We start from the raw sequence: 15,793 nt of genomic DNA on the forward strand, positions 1-15,793 counted from the left end.
TGGTCGTTCTTCTGGCAAGCCAAGGCACTTTCAATATCCATTGTAGTTATGCTGTACTTTACAAATTTAAAAATTATTTTAAAAGTGCAAATAACAAGGCTAGATCTAGGGTTATATCAGGGGGCACATAAGGAAATAAATGGGCCGTGTAATGCATGTATTAATAATTAAATAGGGGGGACTTACCCTAGAAATACTAGTGTAGTGGAGAAATGATCCATATCAACAAGGCTCTAAAGCTGTTCATTAGACTGACTGACTGAATGCAGATTTGAACTGTCTTTTGCCTTGGCTTTCGACAAAGGTAGATGGAATAGGAGGTGTGATTGTTGACGCTTGCTAGAATGTTTTCATCAATTCAGTTAATGGAACAGGCCTTCCAAACATGAACTGCAATATGTTGACTTTTCATTTCGTCCCTCCTGTGTCCTGCCAATTTTTCTTTGCCTATTGTTGATATCTTGGGTAGTTAAGTATTTTTTTCTTTTACTTTTTCAAAGACATTTATGGGAAATGAAGAGTTGGGATGCCTCCAACCCCCACCTTCAACTAGTAATGACAGAGCACAAACTAATTGGTACTGCTGTACTAGGGACGGGGAAACGAAGACGAGGAGGGATAACTCTGAGCTTTCATGCTCTCTTTAGAGGGAATATTAGTTTTCTATTGTTGCTGTTACAAATGAACACATATTTAGTACTTTACACAACACACACACACACACACATACAAACTACAAACTTATCTTACAGTCAGAAGCCTAAGGGGGGTCTCACGGCTAAAACAGAAATTCTGGGGGGTTGGTGTTCCTTTTCAGAGACTTTAAGGAAGAGCCCATTTCTCTGATTATTCAGGTTGTTGGCAGAATATGGCTCTTTGGGGTTGTTCATCTGAGATTCTCATAGGTTGGTTGTCAGCCTGGGATAGTTCTGCTTCGAGAAGCCTCCTTTGGTAGTATAGACGGTGACGAGATAGGCTACTAACTTCAAGCTTAGCAGTTCAAAACCACCCGAAGTCCTGTGGAGGAAAGACGAGCCTCTACTCCTATAAATAATTTCAGCCTTAGAAACTCACAAGACTTTCCAGATCAGATAGGGTTTCCCTGAATCCTAATCAACTAGATGGCAGTGCGCTCGGTTGGAGAAGCTAATCAAGCATTCCTACGTTCATGATCTCATTTTCAAAGTTCATAGATCAAGCCCTCCTCTTGGTACATCTCTCTTGTCTCTGACTCCATCATTACTTCTCCCGCTTCTGGCTTCTTTTACCTTTAAAGATTCATGTGCCAACATTGGGTCCACTTGTAAAACTGAGGTAATCTCTTCAGCTCAATATCCTTAGCTCGAGATCTTTAATATCTGCAAAGGCCCTTTGCGATGCAAGATATCATATTTACAGGTCCAAATCAGTGGCACCTTACAACAACTGGGGATTGACATTCACATCTCTAGAGGCCCTTTTTCTGCCTACCATCATGGTCCATCATGGACCACACCATATCTTACACTATTATTATTTTTTTTATATCTTCTACCGTCTGATGTATCCCTTCACCCACAGTCCTGTTATTTGTCCCCCTTGAGATGTGTAGGATATGAATATATATAACTTATTAAGGATTCACAAGGATGGTAGGATGGGGGAGGGAGGAAATAAAGAGGAGCTGATATCAAAGGACTCAAGTAGAAAGAAATGTTTTGAAAATGATGATGGCAGCATCTGTGCAAGTTCACTTGATATAATTGATTTATGGATTGTTATAATATCTGTAAGAGCCCTCAATAAAATGATGAATAAAAACCCAGCAACTATAAAATGTAAAACAAAAGCTACTTCCTGATTAACGGAGCATCCATGGTAAGAGAAGATGATGCCTGTCATTAAAATATCCCCTATTTTTCCCCCATGTAATTTTCCAATTTTTTTCCTGGGGAGACAAAATGATGCTGTATGTGAGGGGCATCCCCCTGAACTTGGGAACAGTCCCTGGGGGTGGGGTTGTTGGGAGCATTTAGGCTAACGGCCATCAATTTGTTGAATGCTCACCATATGTCAAACTTAGCTATGTTGATAGGAAGGCTTGCCTTTTCCCATCCCAGACAATTGAAGAATGATCACCTGCTGCAAAAATCCTTCCTGGGATACCTGTCACTTGCCCTCTGAACTGCTATGATAGGCTTCTCTGCAGACCACAGTTTGCTCTCGTGTCACCATCATTTCCCCATTGGTACATTCACTGTATATTTCTATGACAATCCTGCTCCAGTACTGATTCATCCATTTCTTTCCATCCATTCTCCAACAAAGCAGACAGGAAAACTTAAATTTGGATAGTACTTATTGCTACTCATAAGGCCTTCTCTTAGTGTTGCCCTTGCACAAAAAGTCCCTGACCAGCCATCGCTCTCCCATTGTTTTGCTGCTGGGCCAGCTGCCATTGAGGAGTATGCTTTGACCTAACCCTTCCTAAGTGCTTCCGGTATTCAGGCAGTCAGCGTTCCAGGGAGCCCTTTCTTCAGTAAGCTATTCCTCTTAAATCAGGAGAGTAAACTTGTCAGAGTTTCATCCCCCTACCACAACAACCTCACCCCAATAAAGCAATATTGGTATGGCTGACACCAGGAAAACCATAGCACTAGAAATAGTACTTTCTTGTAGCCATTGGTATTTTAGAAGCATTTTCTTACATTATTCATATTGAATATCTCTTTTCTAATAGAATAGTTTCATGCTATAATACTCTAGGTCAGAGGTTCTCAAACTTCCAAATGTCGTGACCCTTTAATACAGTTCCTCATGTTGGGGTGACCCCTCCCAACCATAAAAAATAACTTCAGTTCCTACTTCATAATTGTAATTTTGCTACTTTTATGAATCGGGCGATGCCTGTGAAAGGGTCGCTCATCCCCCAAAGGGGTCATGACCCACAGGTTGAGAAGCGCTGCTCTAGGCCATCCCCTTCACTATCTTTGGGGAAACTGAGATCTAGAAAGAAGTGATCTCACATAGCTCATAAGCTGTAAAATCACAACAAATAACATTTCCTGTATACTATTTGGAAAAAAAGCCTATTTGTGATTAAAACCCCCAAATTAGACACCTTAATGTGGTGTTCTTTTGCTATTTAATATCACTGGAAAAGGCTATGATGGTTTATATGAGCACTTTTCTTATTTATATTAACTATCCAATTATGTTCCACTAAGAACCTAAGATAGAGATGCAAATCTATAGCTGTAAAATGAAAAAAAATTAAGGGAAAGAATACTATTTGTGTAGCAATTCATTTCATTTTCAGTTTTCAAGTTACTCAAAAGAAGCAGAAAGCTATGGCAAAGGATGTAGATTATGCCTCTTGAAAAGAACATGGAACAGTTTTTCTAAAAGTAAATGTATCGCGTGGTTATTTTGGAAAAATCTAGGAAAATGTAACACATTTTGTTTTAATGTGACGCAATGGAGATCATACACTCAAATATTTTAAAAGAAATTTCCAGACTTTGAGTAGCAAGTGGAGTTTAAAAAGCTGTTGAGTGGGCATGTAAAATGTGATTATTGGTCTCTCTCCAGTTGGGATTGAAGAGAATAAAATATTCAGGGAACACTTAGTACAAAGGACTACTGGACCACACAGAACACAGCCTGCACTACCCTGAGACCAGAAGATCTAAATGGGGCCCTGCTACAGCTGCTGGCGCCTTTGATTGGGCCTACTGGTCCTGAGCAGAAAGTGAGGAACACAGAGCAGAGTATGCAAAGCCAGGTGTAAAAGACCAGGCTTACTGGTCTGATAAGGACTGGTTGAATCCCTCAGGCTGTAGCACGTAGACATCTTTCAAACTTGGAAGGGACTGCCCCCTGGGGATTCCCTTGCAGTCAAACAATAGACAGGCCTATACAATGGAAGAATAACACCCAGGAGGAAAATACTTCTTAGGCCAATAAGAGACCTAAAGGGCAGCTTTTCCCTAAAACAAAGCTCTGAAGGCAGGAAGGAAAAAGAAAGTGGAAAAAGGAAACCCAGAGAGAAAGTAAGCCGATGGTGTTAGATTGAGCGGATTGCAGGATATGCTACAAAGCAAAATTGTTGAATGAAAAATCTTTTCTCCAAACATTCACCAAAACTTGCATTTAAAAAAATCAAAACAAATTTAAGACTCTACCACTCTCAGTCCTTCTAATTTTATTTACTAGTAATTACAATTTGAAGGTGGGGTAGAAAGGGGGAACTGGTTATAAGGATCTATATATAACCTCCTCTCTGGGGTATGGACAACAGAAAAGTGGGTGAAGGGAGATGTTGGACAGTGTAAGCTATGACAAAATAATCATAATTTATAAATTATCAAGGATTCGTGAGTGAGAGGGGAACGGTGAAGGAGGGGGAAAATGAGCTGATATCAAGGGCTCAAGAGGAAAGAAAATGCTTTGAGAATGATAAGGGCAACAAATGTACAAATGTGTTTGACACAATGGATGTATGTTTGGATTGTAATAAGAATTGTCCGAGCCCCCAATAAAATGATGAGGAAAAAACCCAATCAAAATGGTTTAACAGTATTGGAGACCTTGATTTTCAGAAACTTTTAGTGATTCAATCAGGCTAGCCTACGTCATTGCCATAATCAAACTCATAGATTTTTAAGTCTTTCCAAACAAGGTAATGGAGAGAAGCTATATTTACTTACCTTTATTACCTTTACTTACCAGCATCACTCAACCTTCTGACCCCTACAACTCAATTAAATATTATTAACCTACTCAACTGCGCCAAACATCCATTTCCTGTCAATTGATTTCCTCCTGACATTCCACTATACCTTAGTTCATTCCCGATACATTTCACCATATAAATTGGGGGGGGGGGGATTTTTATGGTTTGCAATCTGACAATATGCTATTTGATATAAATCATCATTTGTATTATCTGTAGGGTTAGAATTTATTCATTTCACAAGCATACTGAAAACATTAACTAGTCATGCGTAACTGCTGGCAGCATTTCTTCAGAATCAAATATTTAGTTCTTCCTTAGTGCCGAATCTACATAAAATTGATGGCCCTGGTTGTCCTTGCAATTATTTTGTTTCTAAACCTCCGATTTTATAGAAAGAATTAATTATAGTATGTAGCACTCTCTCTCCTTTTTCTACATTGCTAAATTGGATAATGGTTTAATAGCTCCAGGGGATTGCTTGTGGGAATTTAAGATGTATAAGAGTCAATTTCCCCCAAGTCTGTTTTCCTGCAGTGATCTATGGCTTTGATTCATGCAACAAAGTCACCAAAATGAGTGTACTGCCTGGATTTTCATTGAGTCACACTTACTAACCTTTCCTTCCAACCAAATGAACATGTTTCTTTAAAAAAAAAAGTCAAAAGAGTTCATATTAAATATTGCACCAGTAAGTAGTAAATACTGCATTAAGAATAATGGTTTAATTTTTATTTGCAAGGTGGTTATGTTTCAGTAGTCATTTTCAACCCTGACTGCACATAAAAAACACCTGGAGAACTAAATAAATACCAATGCTAGGGCCCCACCCCCCAGGGATTCTCACTTATTTGGTCTGAGGCCAGGCCAGGCATCAGGATATTTTAAAGCTCCCTGGGTGATTCTAAAGTGCAGCCAGGATTGAGAATCACTGTGTCTACCCACTAGGAATGAAACATATTTTTCTTTTTTGAATAAAGGAATTGTGTGAAATTAGAAGGCCCAATTCCCAGGGAAGGAGGGATATATGAATCATAATTAGCCCCTCTAAGTGTCAACCACAGTCTGGGTAGGGAACACCTGTGGAGCAAAGAATTAAAAATGAGTGATGTCCTTTGTACCATAATGATAATACATTCTACTCTCTGGGAAGCTATTAAAATATTCCCCTTAAGATTTTTTACAAGTCCATTTTAAGGTGTCACATGAGAAAGTAATATGGAGTATTCAAGGAGGTTCTGTGTACTTAACCTGACACAGCTTTCTGGGAAATATTTTGGTATTTTATTTATGTATACACCATGCAGGGAGAGGTGGGAGAAAGGGAATTTTCCTAAGAAGGAGGGAGGAAGGTTTCTACATTTGCATTACATCAAGGCAGCTTGACTTGGCCTAGCAACCTCCTATTGCACTTTTAAAATCTTGAGGCCCGTTTGATGCATAAATTTCATAAGAGGATAGCCTCATTTAAATGATAATTTATGTCCTCAGAATGCCATCTCTAGCCTTATTCTTCTGTACACCCTGGAGCAGATCAGAGTGTGATGATCCTATTGTTTTCAAAGGAAACTTCCTGTTCATGTTCTCTCCACAGGGGCTAGTAGAGTAAGACGGGAAAATTGTCCCATAGTGTTTCTGTCCGATAATAGGGGGGAAATTCTTTCCTATATACTGATAGGTAATTGAATTAGTACTCCAGTAGGAAAGGGTTTGCTATTTCATACTCCTATAGTTTTTTCTTAACACCATGAAATTAAAGACATACTAGCATGAAGCTGCATATTCCTGATCACTTTCAAATAAGCAATGCACTGTATTATTTATTTTATGTGTTTTTATAGCACATGCTGTGCAAGATAATTGACTCCATGACAGATGTCTATATTTCAGAGAAAAATTTATTTGTGAAAGCACAAACATATATTACTTTAACATGGAACTATTCATTCTTCGACCCACAAGCAGCTTTGTGATGACTTATAAATTGAAATTAATATTTCCTCTTGTTCTGAATATTCATAAGCACATTTCAATGTTTGCTGCAATGATTTCTAAGGCCTATTCTACTATTAAAGTGTAACCTTGTGATCTCAAGTAGGTTTGGGGTTGTTTTTAGATAATTTTCAAAGTGCTATAAAATGAAGAAATGGAGAAATACATGTGCATTTCTCTTCACACTAGATGTAGGTCTGCACATTTCATCAGTTGTCCACATACATTCTTCCCATTGGGCCTGGCTTTACAATGAAAGGACTACCAGAAAGCACTCACAATAAAGGGTACTGGAAAGGTTCTTCATGCTCACCCCTCCCCCTGCCACTCCCGTTTGCAATTTCACCCCTCTCAAAAACAAGTAGTAGTGGAAAACAGCCATCCAAAGTCCTTCACACGTGTGTGACCTGGACTGGCAAGCTTAGGGAGGCAGGGACACTCAGAGGCAAATTGAAGAAAGGGGAGGTTTAGATGGAATCGCCATCTCCGTTTACTTTGTGACACTCTGCCAGAGACGAAGTTCGCTGCCTGTAAATAAACCCAATCATTCTTTTTTTGGCACAAGGGTTTTTTCCCAGGGGGAAACAAACAAATAGACCCAAATCTGGGCACTTTATTCCATCCAACTATAAATAGATGACTTTTTGTAGTAATATTATACCACTAAATAGAAAACTAAAGCAGCTAATTGATACAGAGAGATTATCCTATTCAGAAAGAATGTGTCAGAGTGAATTTCTCCTTTCATATGAGAAGGAACTTAAAAAAAAGAAAAATTGAGGCAAATCCCTAGAACTTTCAGTAGTCAGTCTTTTGTGCACTACAGAGCTAAGGGAATGAAAACAGTTTATAATGAAATTGGATGTAGCCTTTTCAAAAGTAAGCCCAGGACACTACAGACTGGTTTGGTAATGACAGTTCGAGAGAGTGGAGCCAAACTTAGGTGGGGTGAGGCCCTGAAGAAAGAAACCTCCAAGTTCAGAAAATGTGCCGCTGGGGGCTCCATCCCCCAAGTCCATGCTAAGCTTGTGTGCTCCGGGCGGGCCTGGGATGCCTCGAGCAGTAACGTTTGAAGCTCTATGGCACTGGACTTGGCCCTGGCTTCCCTAAGCACACTGGTTGTGTGGACCAGGGCTTTGAGTGTGTGACGGTGGGTTACCAACAAGTTACATTGCCAGTGTCCCAGGGTACTAAAGTAACAATATGATCCACTGAATAGGAAAACCATTTCGACATAAGGAAAACCTTGTGCGCTGGAATGGGCTTTAAATGAACCACCATCAGAATCCTGGAACATCTGCGCCTCCAGATCACCTCCTCCTACACCAAAAGTGACTTCCAGGTAAGGGAGGGTCCCAGGGGTTTCCTTCAGTTAACAACTCGGGCCAGGAGAAAAGTCTTGTTAGTTTGCGGATGCATAAGAACAACTGCTCCGGGCTGTATGTAAACAGGCCCGCTCCATGTGTTTTTCCATTTTGTTAGTGATCATCAGTTTCCATAAGGAATTTCTCATCGCTGTCAAGAGTGAGGGGCCACCAGCCTGCTTTGGAATTGCAGTAGGAAGGAGGGGCCCAGAGGCAGTCAATCAAGTCATTGGCCCCTCCCAGAGTTAATCCTTGACTTAAACCACTGCTGGCTGAGAAGGTGGTCCAGATTTCCCAGTCCTTCGGCTACAAGCCAAGGTGGTTGGGAGAAAAATGGATTTCCTGCAGGGACCTTTTCTATGGCTTGGGGCCCCGACCTCCTTCTCCGTCTTCTTCGCCCTAGTGCCTTTTTGGTCTGCACTTGTGTTCCTTCCCTTTAGACTTTTGGCTGCTCCTGCTTCATCCTTTTCTTTGCCTCCCAACCCCAACCAATCCTCTCAGCATTCTTGAGGAGCAAGAGGAGGAAGAAAAGGAGCTATCTGGAGCAGCTCAGGATCTTGGAGGGGGGACCTGGGATAGAAGAAGTTGGGGGAGGAAAGAAAGAACTCTGAGAGAGAAACCCAGTTGGGGGGGTGGGTGAGGTCCAGTGAACACACCCAAGCGATGAACTGAAGGAGGGGGTACCCTGCATTCTGACTCGTTGCTTTTGTTAGATGTTGTTTAGTGGGTTCGCCCCATAGCCACCGTTCACACAACAGAATGAAACACTACCAGCCTTACGCCGTCCTCACTCACATCTTATTGAGGGCCATTCTCTTGTCTTCCCTGCCCCCTACGTGATGTCCTTCTGGGACTGGTCTCACCCAACAAGTCCCAAGTATCTAAGTCAGTCTCATTATCCTTGCCTCTGAGGAGCACTCTGGCCGTACTTCATCCAAGACAGACTGATTTATTCTTTTGGCAGTCCATGGTACTTTCAATCTTCTTCTCCAGCACCACCATTCCAAATCATGACAGCCACACAGCCAGTTTTCGATTTGATGCCAACTCTTAGGAGTCCCCGTGGCAGACAGGCTTGCGCTTGTCGTTCTAGAAACCCAACGAGTCGTTCTGTGGGAGAGGTGAGGCCCTTGGAGCTGAACTCTGGCTGCAACCACATGCTCAAGCATGGGAACCCTTGTGAGGATGGCGCAGGACCCGGCCCTGTTTCTGTCTGTGGTGCATCCGGTCGCCATGGCACCAAACGACATCAACCACTTAGAGATTTACAGTCTCTAACCACCCCCAAAGGGCGGCTTCACCCCAATAGGAAACCTATGGGGTTTCCTTAAAGGTTGCATCTGGTGAGCACGAATGGCTGACTTCGGTTAGCAGCCAAGCCCCCCCCAGGGTTCCCGCGGGATGGTAGAGGCAGGCGGACGCAAAGTAATCTTGGGTGCAAAGTGTTGTGAAGCGTGGGTAGGGTTAGTAAGCACAACATGAAGTCTCCGGTATAAACTCAGCGCCAACTCTCCAGCCCCGCCAATACCTGCTAGCTGCAGGTGAGGCTGGCAGGGGACCGGCTCCTGGGTACCTTGCCAGCCAGAGTGAAGTGGCCAGTGTGCACGCGCTTGGCACACTGCAGGGTGAACCGGGTTTCCTTTAAAAGGTGGAGGAGGGAAGGCGGGATAGGAGAGATGTCCTGGGCCTGGGGTGCTCTGAACTGAGCTGAGGACCGAACGAGGTGGCCAGAATCCAGGGATCGGGCGAGGGGGTGAGTGCACCTTTCCCACGGTTTATCGGGGCGCCCAGTCTCCCTCTTCCCTGCACTCTTGCGCCAGCCTCCAGCCTCCAGCCTCGGATGAAGGGGGAGGGGGCTTTGAGTCTCCCGAGAAACATCCTCGGGGCCGGTGCCGGTCGGACATTTTTCTCAGCCTCCCTCAGGTCAGCTGGCGCGGCCACCTCTGAGGGCTGCTTTTAGGGACCCGGGGTTCAAGCGGGTCTCAGAGTTTCAGGCCCAGCCCACACTCGTCCCCTTCCCGGGGCTCTCCGGCGGGCGTTCCCGCTCCGGGCCCCCTTCCGTGATCCCGGGATCCCAAACCCGCCGGACCCGAGAGCCCGCCGTGCAAGCCCGGGACGCCGAGCGCGTCTCGGGGCTGGCGGGACTGCGGGGACCGAGTCCGGCTCCCCGCCAGCGCCCTCCCGACTCCCACTTGGGCCGCCGAGCCCAGGGCGCAGCGGGGCGGAAGCGGAGGGCGCGGAGCCGCCCCGGGGAGGGACGGGCGCTGCCCGGGGAGCCCGGACGGAGCGCCGCGCGGGCCGGCTCGGGACTGGGCGCGCGCGGGGAGGAGGGGTCCCGGGCGCCGCCGCCGCCGCGCGCTCGGCTTGTCCCCGCCCTGGGCGCCGGGGCTTCCCGGGTAACCCCGCCTGCAGCCCGCGCCCCGCCGCCCCGCCGCCCGGAGGAGGCTCCCGCTTCCGCCCCGGCCGGAGCCGCGCGCAGGTGGGTGCCGCCGCGGGGCGGGCGGGACGGGCGGGGCCGGGGCCGGAGGGGGGCCGGGCGAGGGAGGGGCTCGGGAACGGCGGCGGACGCCCGGCCCCGGACGGGCTCCCGCGGCGGCCGTCGCCCTCGCTCCCCCTGGGCGCCCCGGCGGTGCTGGAGCTCTCCTCCCGCCGCCGCTTCCAGCGCCGCTCCCCGCTCGGGCCGCCTCGCCTCCGGGTCGCCGCCCGGGTCGCAGGGATCGGGTGCGGCGGCCAGGAGGGTCCCGGGGGCTGCGCCGAGCCCCCCACCACGTCGAGTCCCTGCCCGGCCCTGCGAGGGCTCGGGCTCTGGGCCCTCGGTGCCGGCCCGGTCACTTTAGGGGAGCATTTGCGCCTCCTCCTTCCTTTTAACCCCGGTGCTCCAACTTGGAGAACTCTGTAAGGGGAGAACGCCTGCCGGCCCATCCCGGGACGGGCTGGGAGAAGTAGGCCGCCCGCAGGTCGTGGGGCTGGAACGGAGCGCGCGCAGAGCCGGGCCAGCACGCGGTGCGAACCCCGTTCCCAGCGCCATCCACCCCCAGCGCTGCTCTCCTCCCTGCGTTTTGCCTCCGAGGATAGGAATACGAATTGGAAGTATCTGCTACTCAGCAGTCAAGTCAGGATTGGTTTAGCCGCCTTTCCCAGTGGAGCATAGGACAGGACCCATCACATTGATACTCTTCCCTGCAAAATATGCGGCTTTTCCGGTCACCTCAGCGACCCTTGTGGTAATCCAACCAAGTGACTGAGGTGTATTACTGAGCCCATGGGTCATGTCGCATGAAACTGCTAATGGCAGGTCCTGTGTTCTGATCGTTTGCGTGCAGGTCTTTCCAGGGAACTGTGATTAGTTAGGTATGGTGGGATGAAAGGCATATATATTCCTGCAGCTGACCATTAGTGTGCAGATTTGAAAGTAAAACCTAAGGGGGTCATAATCATAGAAATTAAAATATCAAGAAGATTGTTCTTGGCCTGTCTTTGAAAATGAGAGCTGCATTTGCTTCAAATATTTATAATCTTTAAATATCTTTCTGTCACAAGGTCACATTTAAATTCATGAATGGCAGCAAATTATAGTAATTCAGGACAGAGACTTTCACTTTGGTGAAGTAAGTACTGATTTTCAGCACAAGAAAACATGAGATTAGGACACATGATTTGTAAATTTTCAGTTTGTGAACACTAGCACAAGAAGCATCCGTTTCTTCATTTTAGTTATTTTATAAAAGAAAGAAAGTGGTCTCAGAAAATCATCATCATCAGACCTGACAGGCTAGGTCCTGGCATCTATGAATTACTGGTTTTCTTGGGTTCCTGTTTTGTGCAATGCATTCTGCTCTCTGTTGTTAGGGATAGAAATTATAGGATATATTTCTTGATTGAAAAAGGTTTTCGATCTAATTTGGAGATTAAGTAGTTTAATCGCATATAGACATCACGTGTGTTCCGATGACCACAGATCGCAAGTAGAATGATGTCAACAATGCATTACCCAAGGTTCTGTAAGGTCACTGCTCGGTCAGTTTACTTAATAGATTGGAAAAATGCCAGGTTTGGGCTAAGACAGTGTTTTGTTTTAAGTTAATGCTTGTGCTTTATGAATTCTGTGTTTTTAGAGTTAAAGCTCAGAAAAGTTTCGGATATATGTATGATATGGAAATCAAATATTAAGAGTTATTGAGATTTCAATTCTAACTTCATTTACTAAGTCAAGAAATTTATGTGACTTAGATAGGTAAAAAGGAAATTATATTATACCTTGAAAAAAAGAAAAGAATACAGAGATTGAATGTAAGATTAAAAAATAAATTTGAGACTTGATCACTTGAGGGCCTGGCAGGCTCAGGATTAACTGGAATATTGACCTAAGACCTTTCAGTCTGTTCAGTGAGAGTTGTTTGGTTTTTTTTTTTTAAACATATCTGATTTGGCTTAGTGTAAAAGATGGGCGAGAATCTTCCCTGGAAAAGATTGATCTGAGGTCTGTCATTTTTGATTATAACATTTTGTGCCACTCAATGACATCTCGGATCGTTTTCTTGCTCCGGAGAAGGATCTGTCCATCTGTTGGCTATGTGTGGGATTTGTCAAGCTTTCATACTAGGCCGTCCGTCCTTCAAAGCTTCGATTAAATTTCAGCCGTGAGGCACTGTAGGCTGCCGTGGGCCTTGATGTTAACTCTACACTTCACATTATTTCTCAGTTCCTTTGGTTTCCTCTTTGTGAAATGAGACTAAAGATCCTTGTCACTTCCCTGGCCACTGTGTGGTTTGGTATAATGATCATGACACTGAGAGCCAGAAATCTTTTTGTGTTTGTAAGAACTTTGGTCATCCCTTTAACTCTTTTAATCCTTAATAACTCGTAAAGATCATATAAAAATTACAAATTGCTGAAAAAAATTGATGGTTGTGTCATGGGTCCTTCGATTTCCTATATGAAATGTCAGTTATCTTGTTTTACTTACAATTTAAAGTAATGATGTGGGGTTTAAGACTTCTCTCTTGTCTGTCATTGAGCAGCCTCTTAGTAGCAGGCTTAAAACTATCATTCCAGTTTCCTCTGAACTAAATCTGTGGTAGCTCATAATCCATTGTAGTCTATTATTACCAATGGAATATATTTTAAAAGTTTGGGAATTTTGCTTTTGGGTATGATCGACCCAGAATTGGGATCTGCTCAGGCACTTACTAGTCATGTAACACTGGTAAATTACTTAACCTCTGACATCCTCACTTGTCTCAAAGGGCCATTGGAAAGACAAAAGGAGTGATTCTGGGGAAGGTGCTCTAGCACATTGCCTGTTTCTTAAAAAACACAGGAACTCACAGCAAAAAAAATCTGGATAATTTTTGTGCAGTATTCCAACCGATACTTATTATTTTCTATAAAAATGCCCCTGTAGTAAGTTATAATGATAACAATATTTTTGGTGAGACAGTTTGCATGAATCCATATACCTATAAAGCAGAAACTCTTTTTGAACCTTCTCATATGTTCCACCCATTTATGTTGTTATCACCCACTTATGTCTCCTTAAATCATGTGGTTTTTGTCTGCACATACCATAAGCGTTCACTGTTGTTTTTGTTGCTATTGGTATTTTTATAGTCATTGATTTAGTCACTTGTGTGGGTGTTTTACCCACATATTGTGCAGTAGTATTTGTGACCCTGTATCAATAGCTTTGATAACAAAGTAGTTATAGGAGAAAGAGAAACATTTTTTAAAAATGACTTCCATTCATTTACTAATAATGTAATCCTGTACTTCGGTGTAGAAAGATATTACAGACTTTTGTTGAGTAATGATTATTCATGTAATCTAAGAATAACAGACGTAGACAATTTATAACCTTTATTATATCTTGATAGAAAGCATGAATTACTAAGGCTTCTGGGTGGTTCGGTGGGGGGCATGGGATGAGGGTCGGCACGGTGACTTACTGCGCTAGCTGACACCAGTCATTGCAATGCCACTGCCACGGCTCTGCGCCTGAAGTGATAGTCCAGTCTCCTGGGGCAGGTGAGGAAATAACATATTATATATAGAAAGAATGTTTAAAACCGTGTGTGTGCAAATGGGCTTTAAAAAGTTAATGAAAGGGGAATTGAAAGATAATGGAATTTTCTTACAAATATTTTGAAGTCCATCTGTGTATCTCTATTCCACTAGCATGAGCAGTAGGAAAGTGGTAAGACTCTTGACTTGTCAAAGTCAGAAAATTTCAGAGTTGAAGAAAAGCAAGGCAGAGCCATATAGAACCAGCTTCCATGAGGTTTCACTGTGCTGACTTTTAGCCAAGTGTTGTCTGGCTGAGATGCAGGCCAATTGTTGCCAGATGCCCTGCCTTTTCTTTTTTTTCAAGAGGAACATAGTATTCCTATTTTATAAATGCAAAATCTCCCAGGATGTAAGGTGCCCAAGTGTGACCCCAACCAGCTACATTTGGAATTGGAATCAATCAGGCACTGCCTCTGATGACTTTTGCATCTAGGAAGCTGAGAAAGAAGGCTAGCGTGGGGGAAGGAATGCATCTGAGAGAGAAGCCGCGTCCCCATGGATAGAGGCAGGGCCACACTCTTCAGGCCCTACTGGAACTTACTAAGCGAGGTTGGCTTCATCTTAAAAACAGTGGGTGACAACACATTCAAGGCGGAAACAAAAGCGACATGATTAGATTTGGGCTTACAAAGTACGTTCTGGTTACTGCACGGAGGCTGCCTGGGAGGAGGCAGGAGTGGGAGCAGGAGAGCCTTTTCGGAAACTACTGCAGTGCTCTTGGCAGGCAGTAAGCATGTCTGCTCAGCGCGAGCCTACGCACAACAGGACGAAACACTGCCGAGTCTGCACCGTTCTCACAGTTGTCACGTGTGAGCCTGCTGCTGCTGGTCCAGCAGGATGGAGAACGAGGTGGATTTCAGAGAGATGTGTAATGCCTTTCTTGTGGGGAGAGAATTCTCTATTTTTTAATTCACTTGGGTTTCTACACATCTTGCAAGCAAAGGCATTGGATACTTCATTTTGGATAACCTTTTTACACAGCAAATATCCTGGGAGGATAAGAGGCTCCCGAGCAAAAGCAGGCAGCCTGGCTATCCAGTATAAAACATTAGGTACTTTAACTCAGAATTCTTCTGTAGCACAAATTAATGCCTGTGCCGGTGTCACCTGGCCCTCATCACGTCATCCTGTGGGAATTAGGGTTGAGAAAACGGGCACAATTGCGCTGATACTCCCGTGGTAAGAAGTTAGAAAGTCCTTTGTCTTTTAACTTGGAATCTTATGTCTTCTGCCAGTATCTATGAAACTCTGGCATGTTAATTTGTTAGCTTACAAGTTGTTCACGTTCTTTTTAATTCTTGAGAGCTACTAGCTGGGCTGATTGTCTGAATTTAAATGTAAAGGGATTGAAATGAAATAAAAATTAAAACGTCAAATATTCGGTCATACTAGTCATTATTTCAGGCCCTCAGTAGTCATATATGGCGTGGCCGCCGCAGGAAGACCAGCATGTACACAATACTTCCATCCTGGTAGAAAGTTCTGTTGGACATTGCTAGCTCAAAGCTTTAGAAGTTTTTCCTCTAAGGTGGAGAGGTAGAAGGTTTTGATTTTTGTAGGATAAAAATCAAGTTTATTTTATGTTAGGCCTGTGAACTTTTCTAAGTACAGAGGAAACATTTTAATTTGGATAGCGTGCATAGTTTTTAGTTCAGGCCTG

The 15,793-nt window shown here is 44.2% G+C and overlaps 1 protein-coding gene across 1 annotated transcript in view; it reads left to right on the forward strand.

Moving 5' to 3' along the window:
* LOC142440053 (uncharacterized) overlaps nt 1–15,793 on the forward strand; it is a 176,189-nt gene that overhangs the window by 15,236 nt on the left and 145,160 nt on the right. The window contains exon 3 of the mRNA XM_075542671.1: nt 9,994–10,549. Within this exon, the coding sequence (XP_075398786.1) occupies nt 9,994–10,549 (556 nt within the window). The remainder of the gene's footprint in view (nt 1–9,993; nt 10,550–15,793) is intronic.

The sequence above is a fragment of the Tenrec ecaudatus genome, chromosome 2 (assembly GCF_050624435.1).
Source record: "Tenrec ecaudatus isolate mTenEca1 chromosome 2, mTenEca1.hap1, whole genome shotgun sequence".
Lineage (NCBI taxonomy): Eukaryota > Metazoa > Chordata > Mammalia > Afrosoricida > Tenrecidae > Tenrec > Tenrec ecaudatus.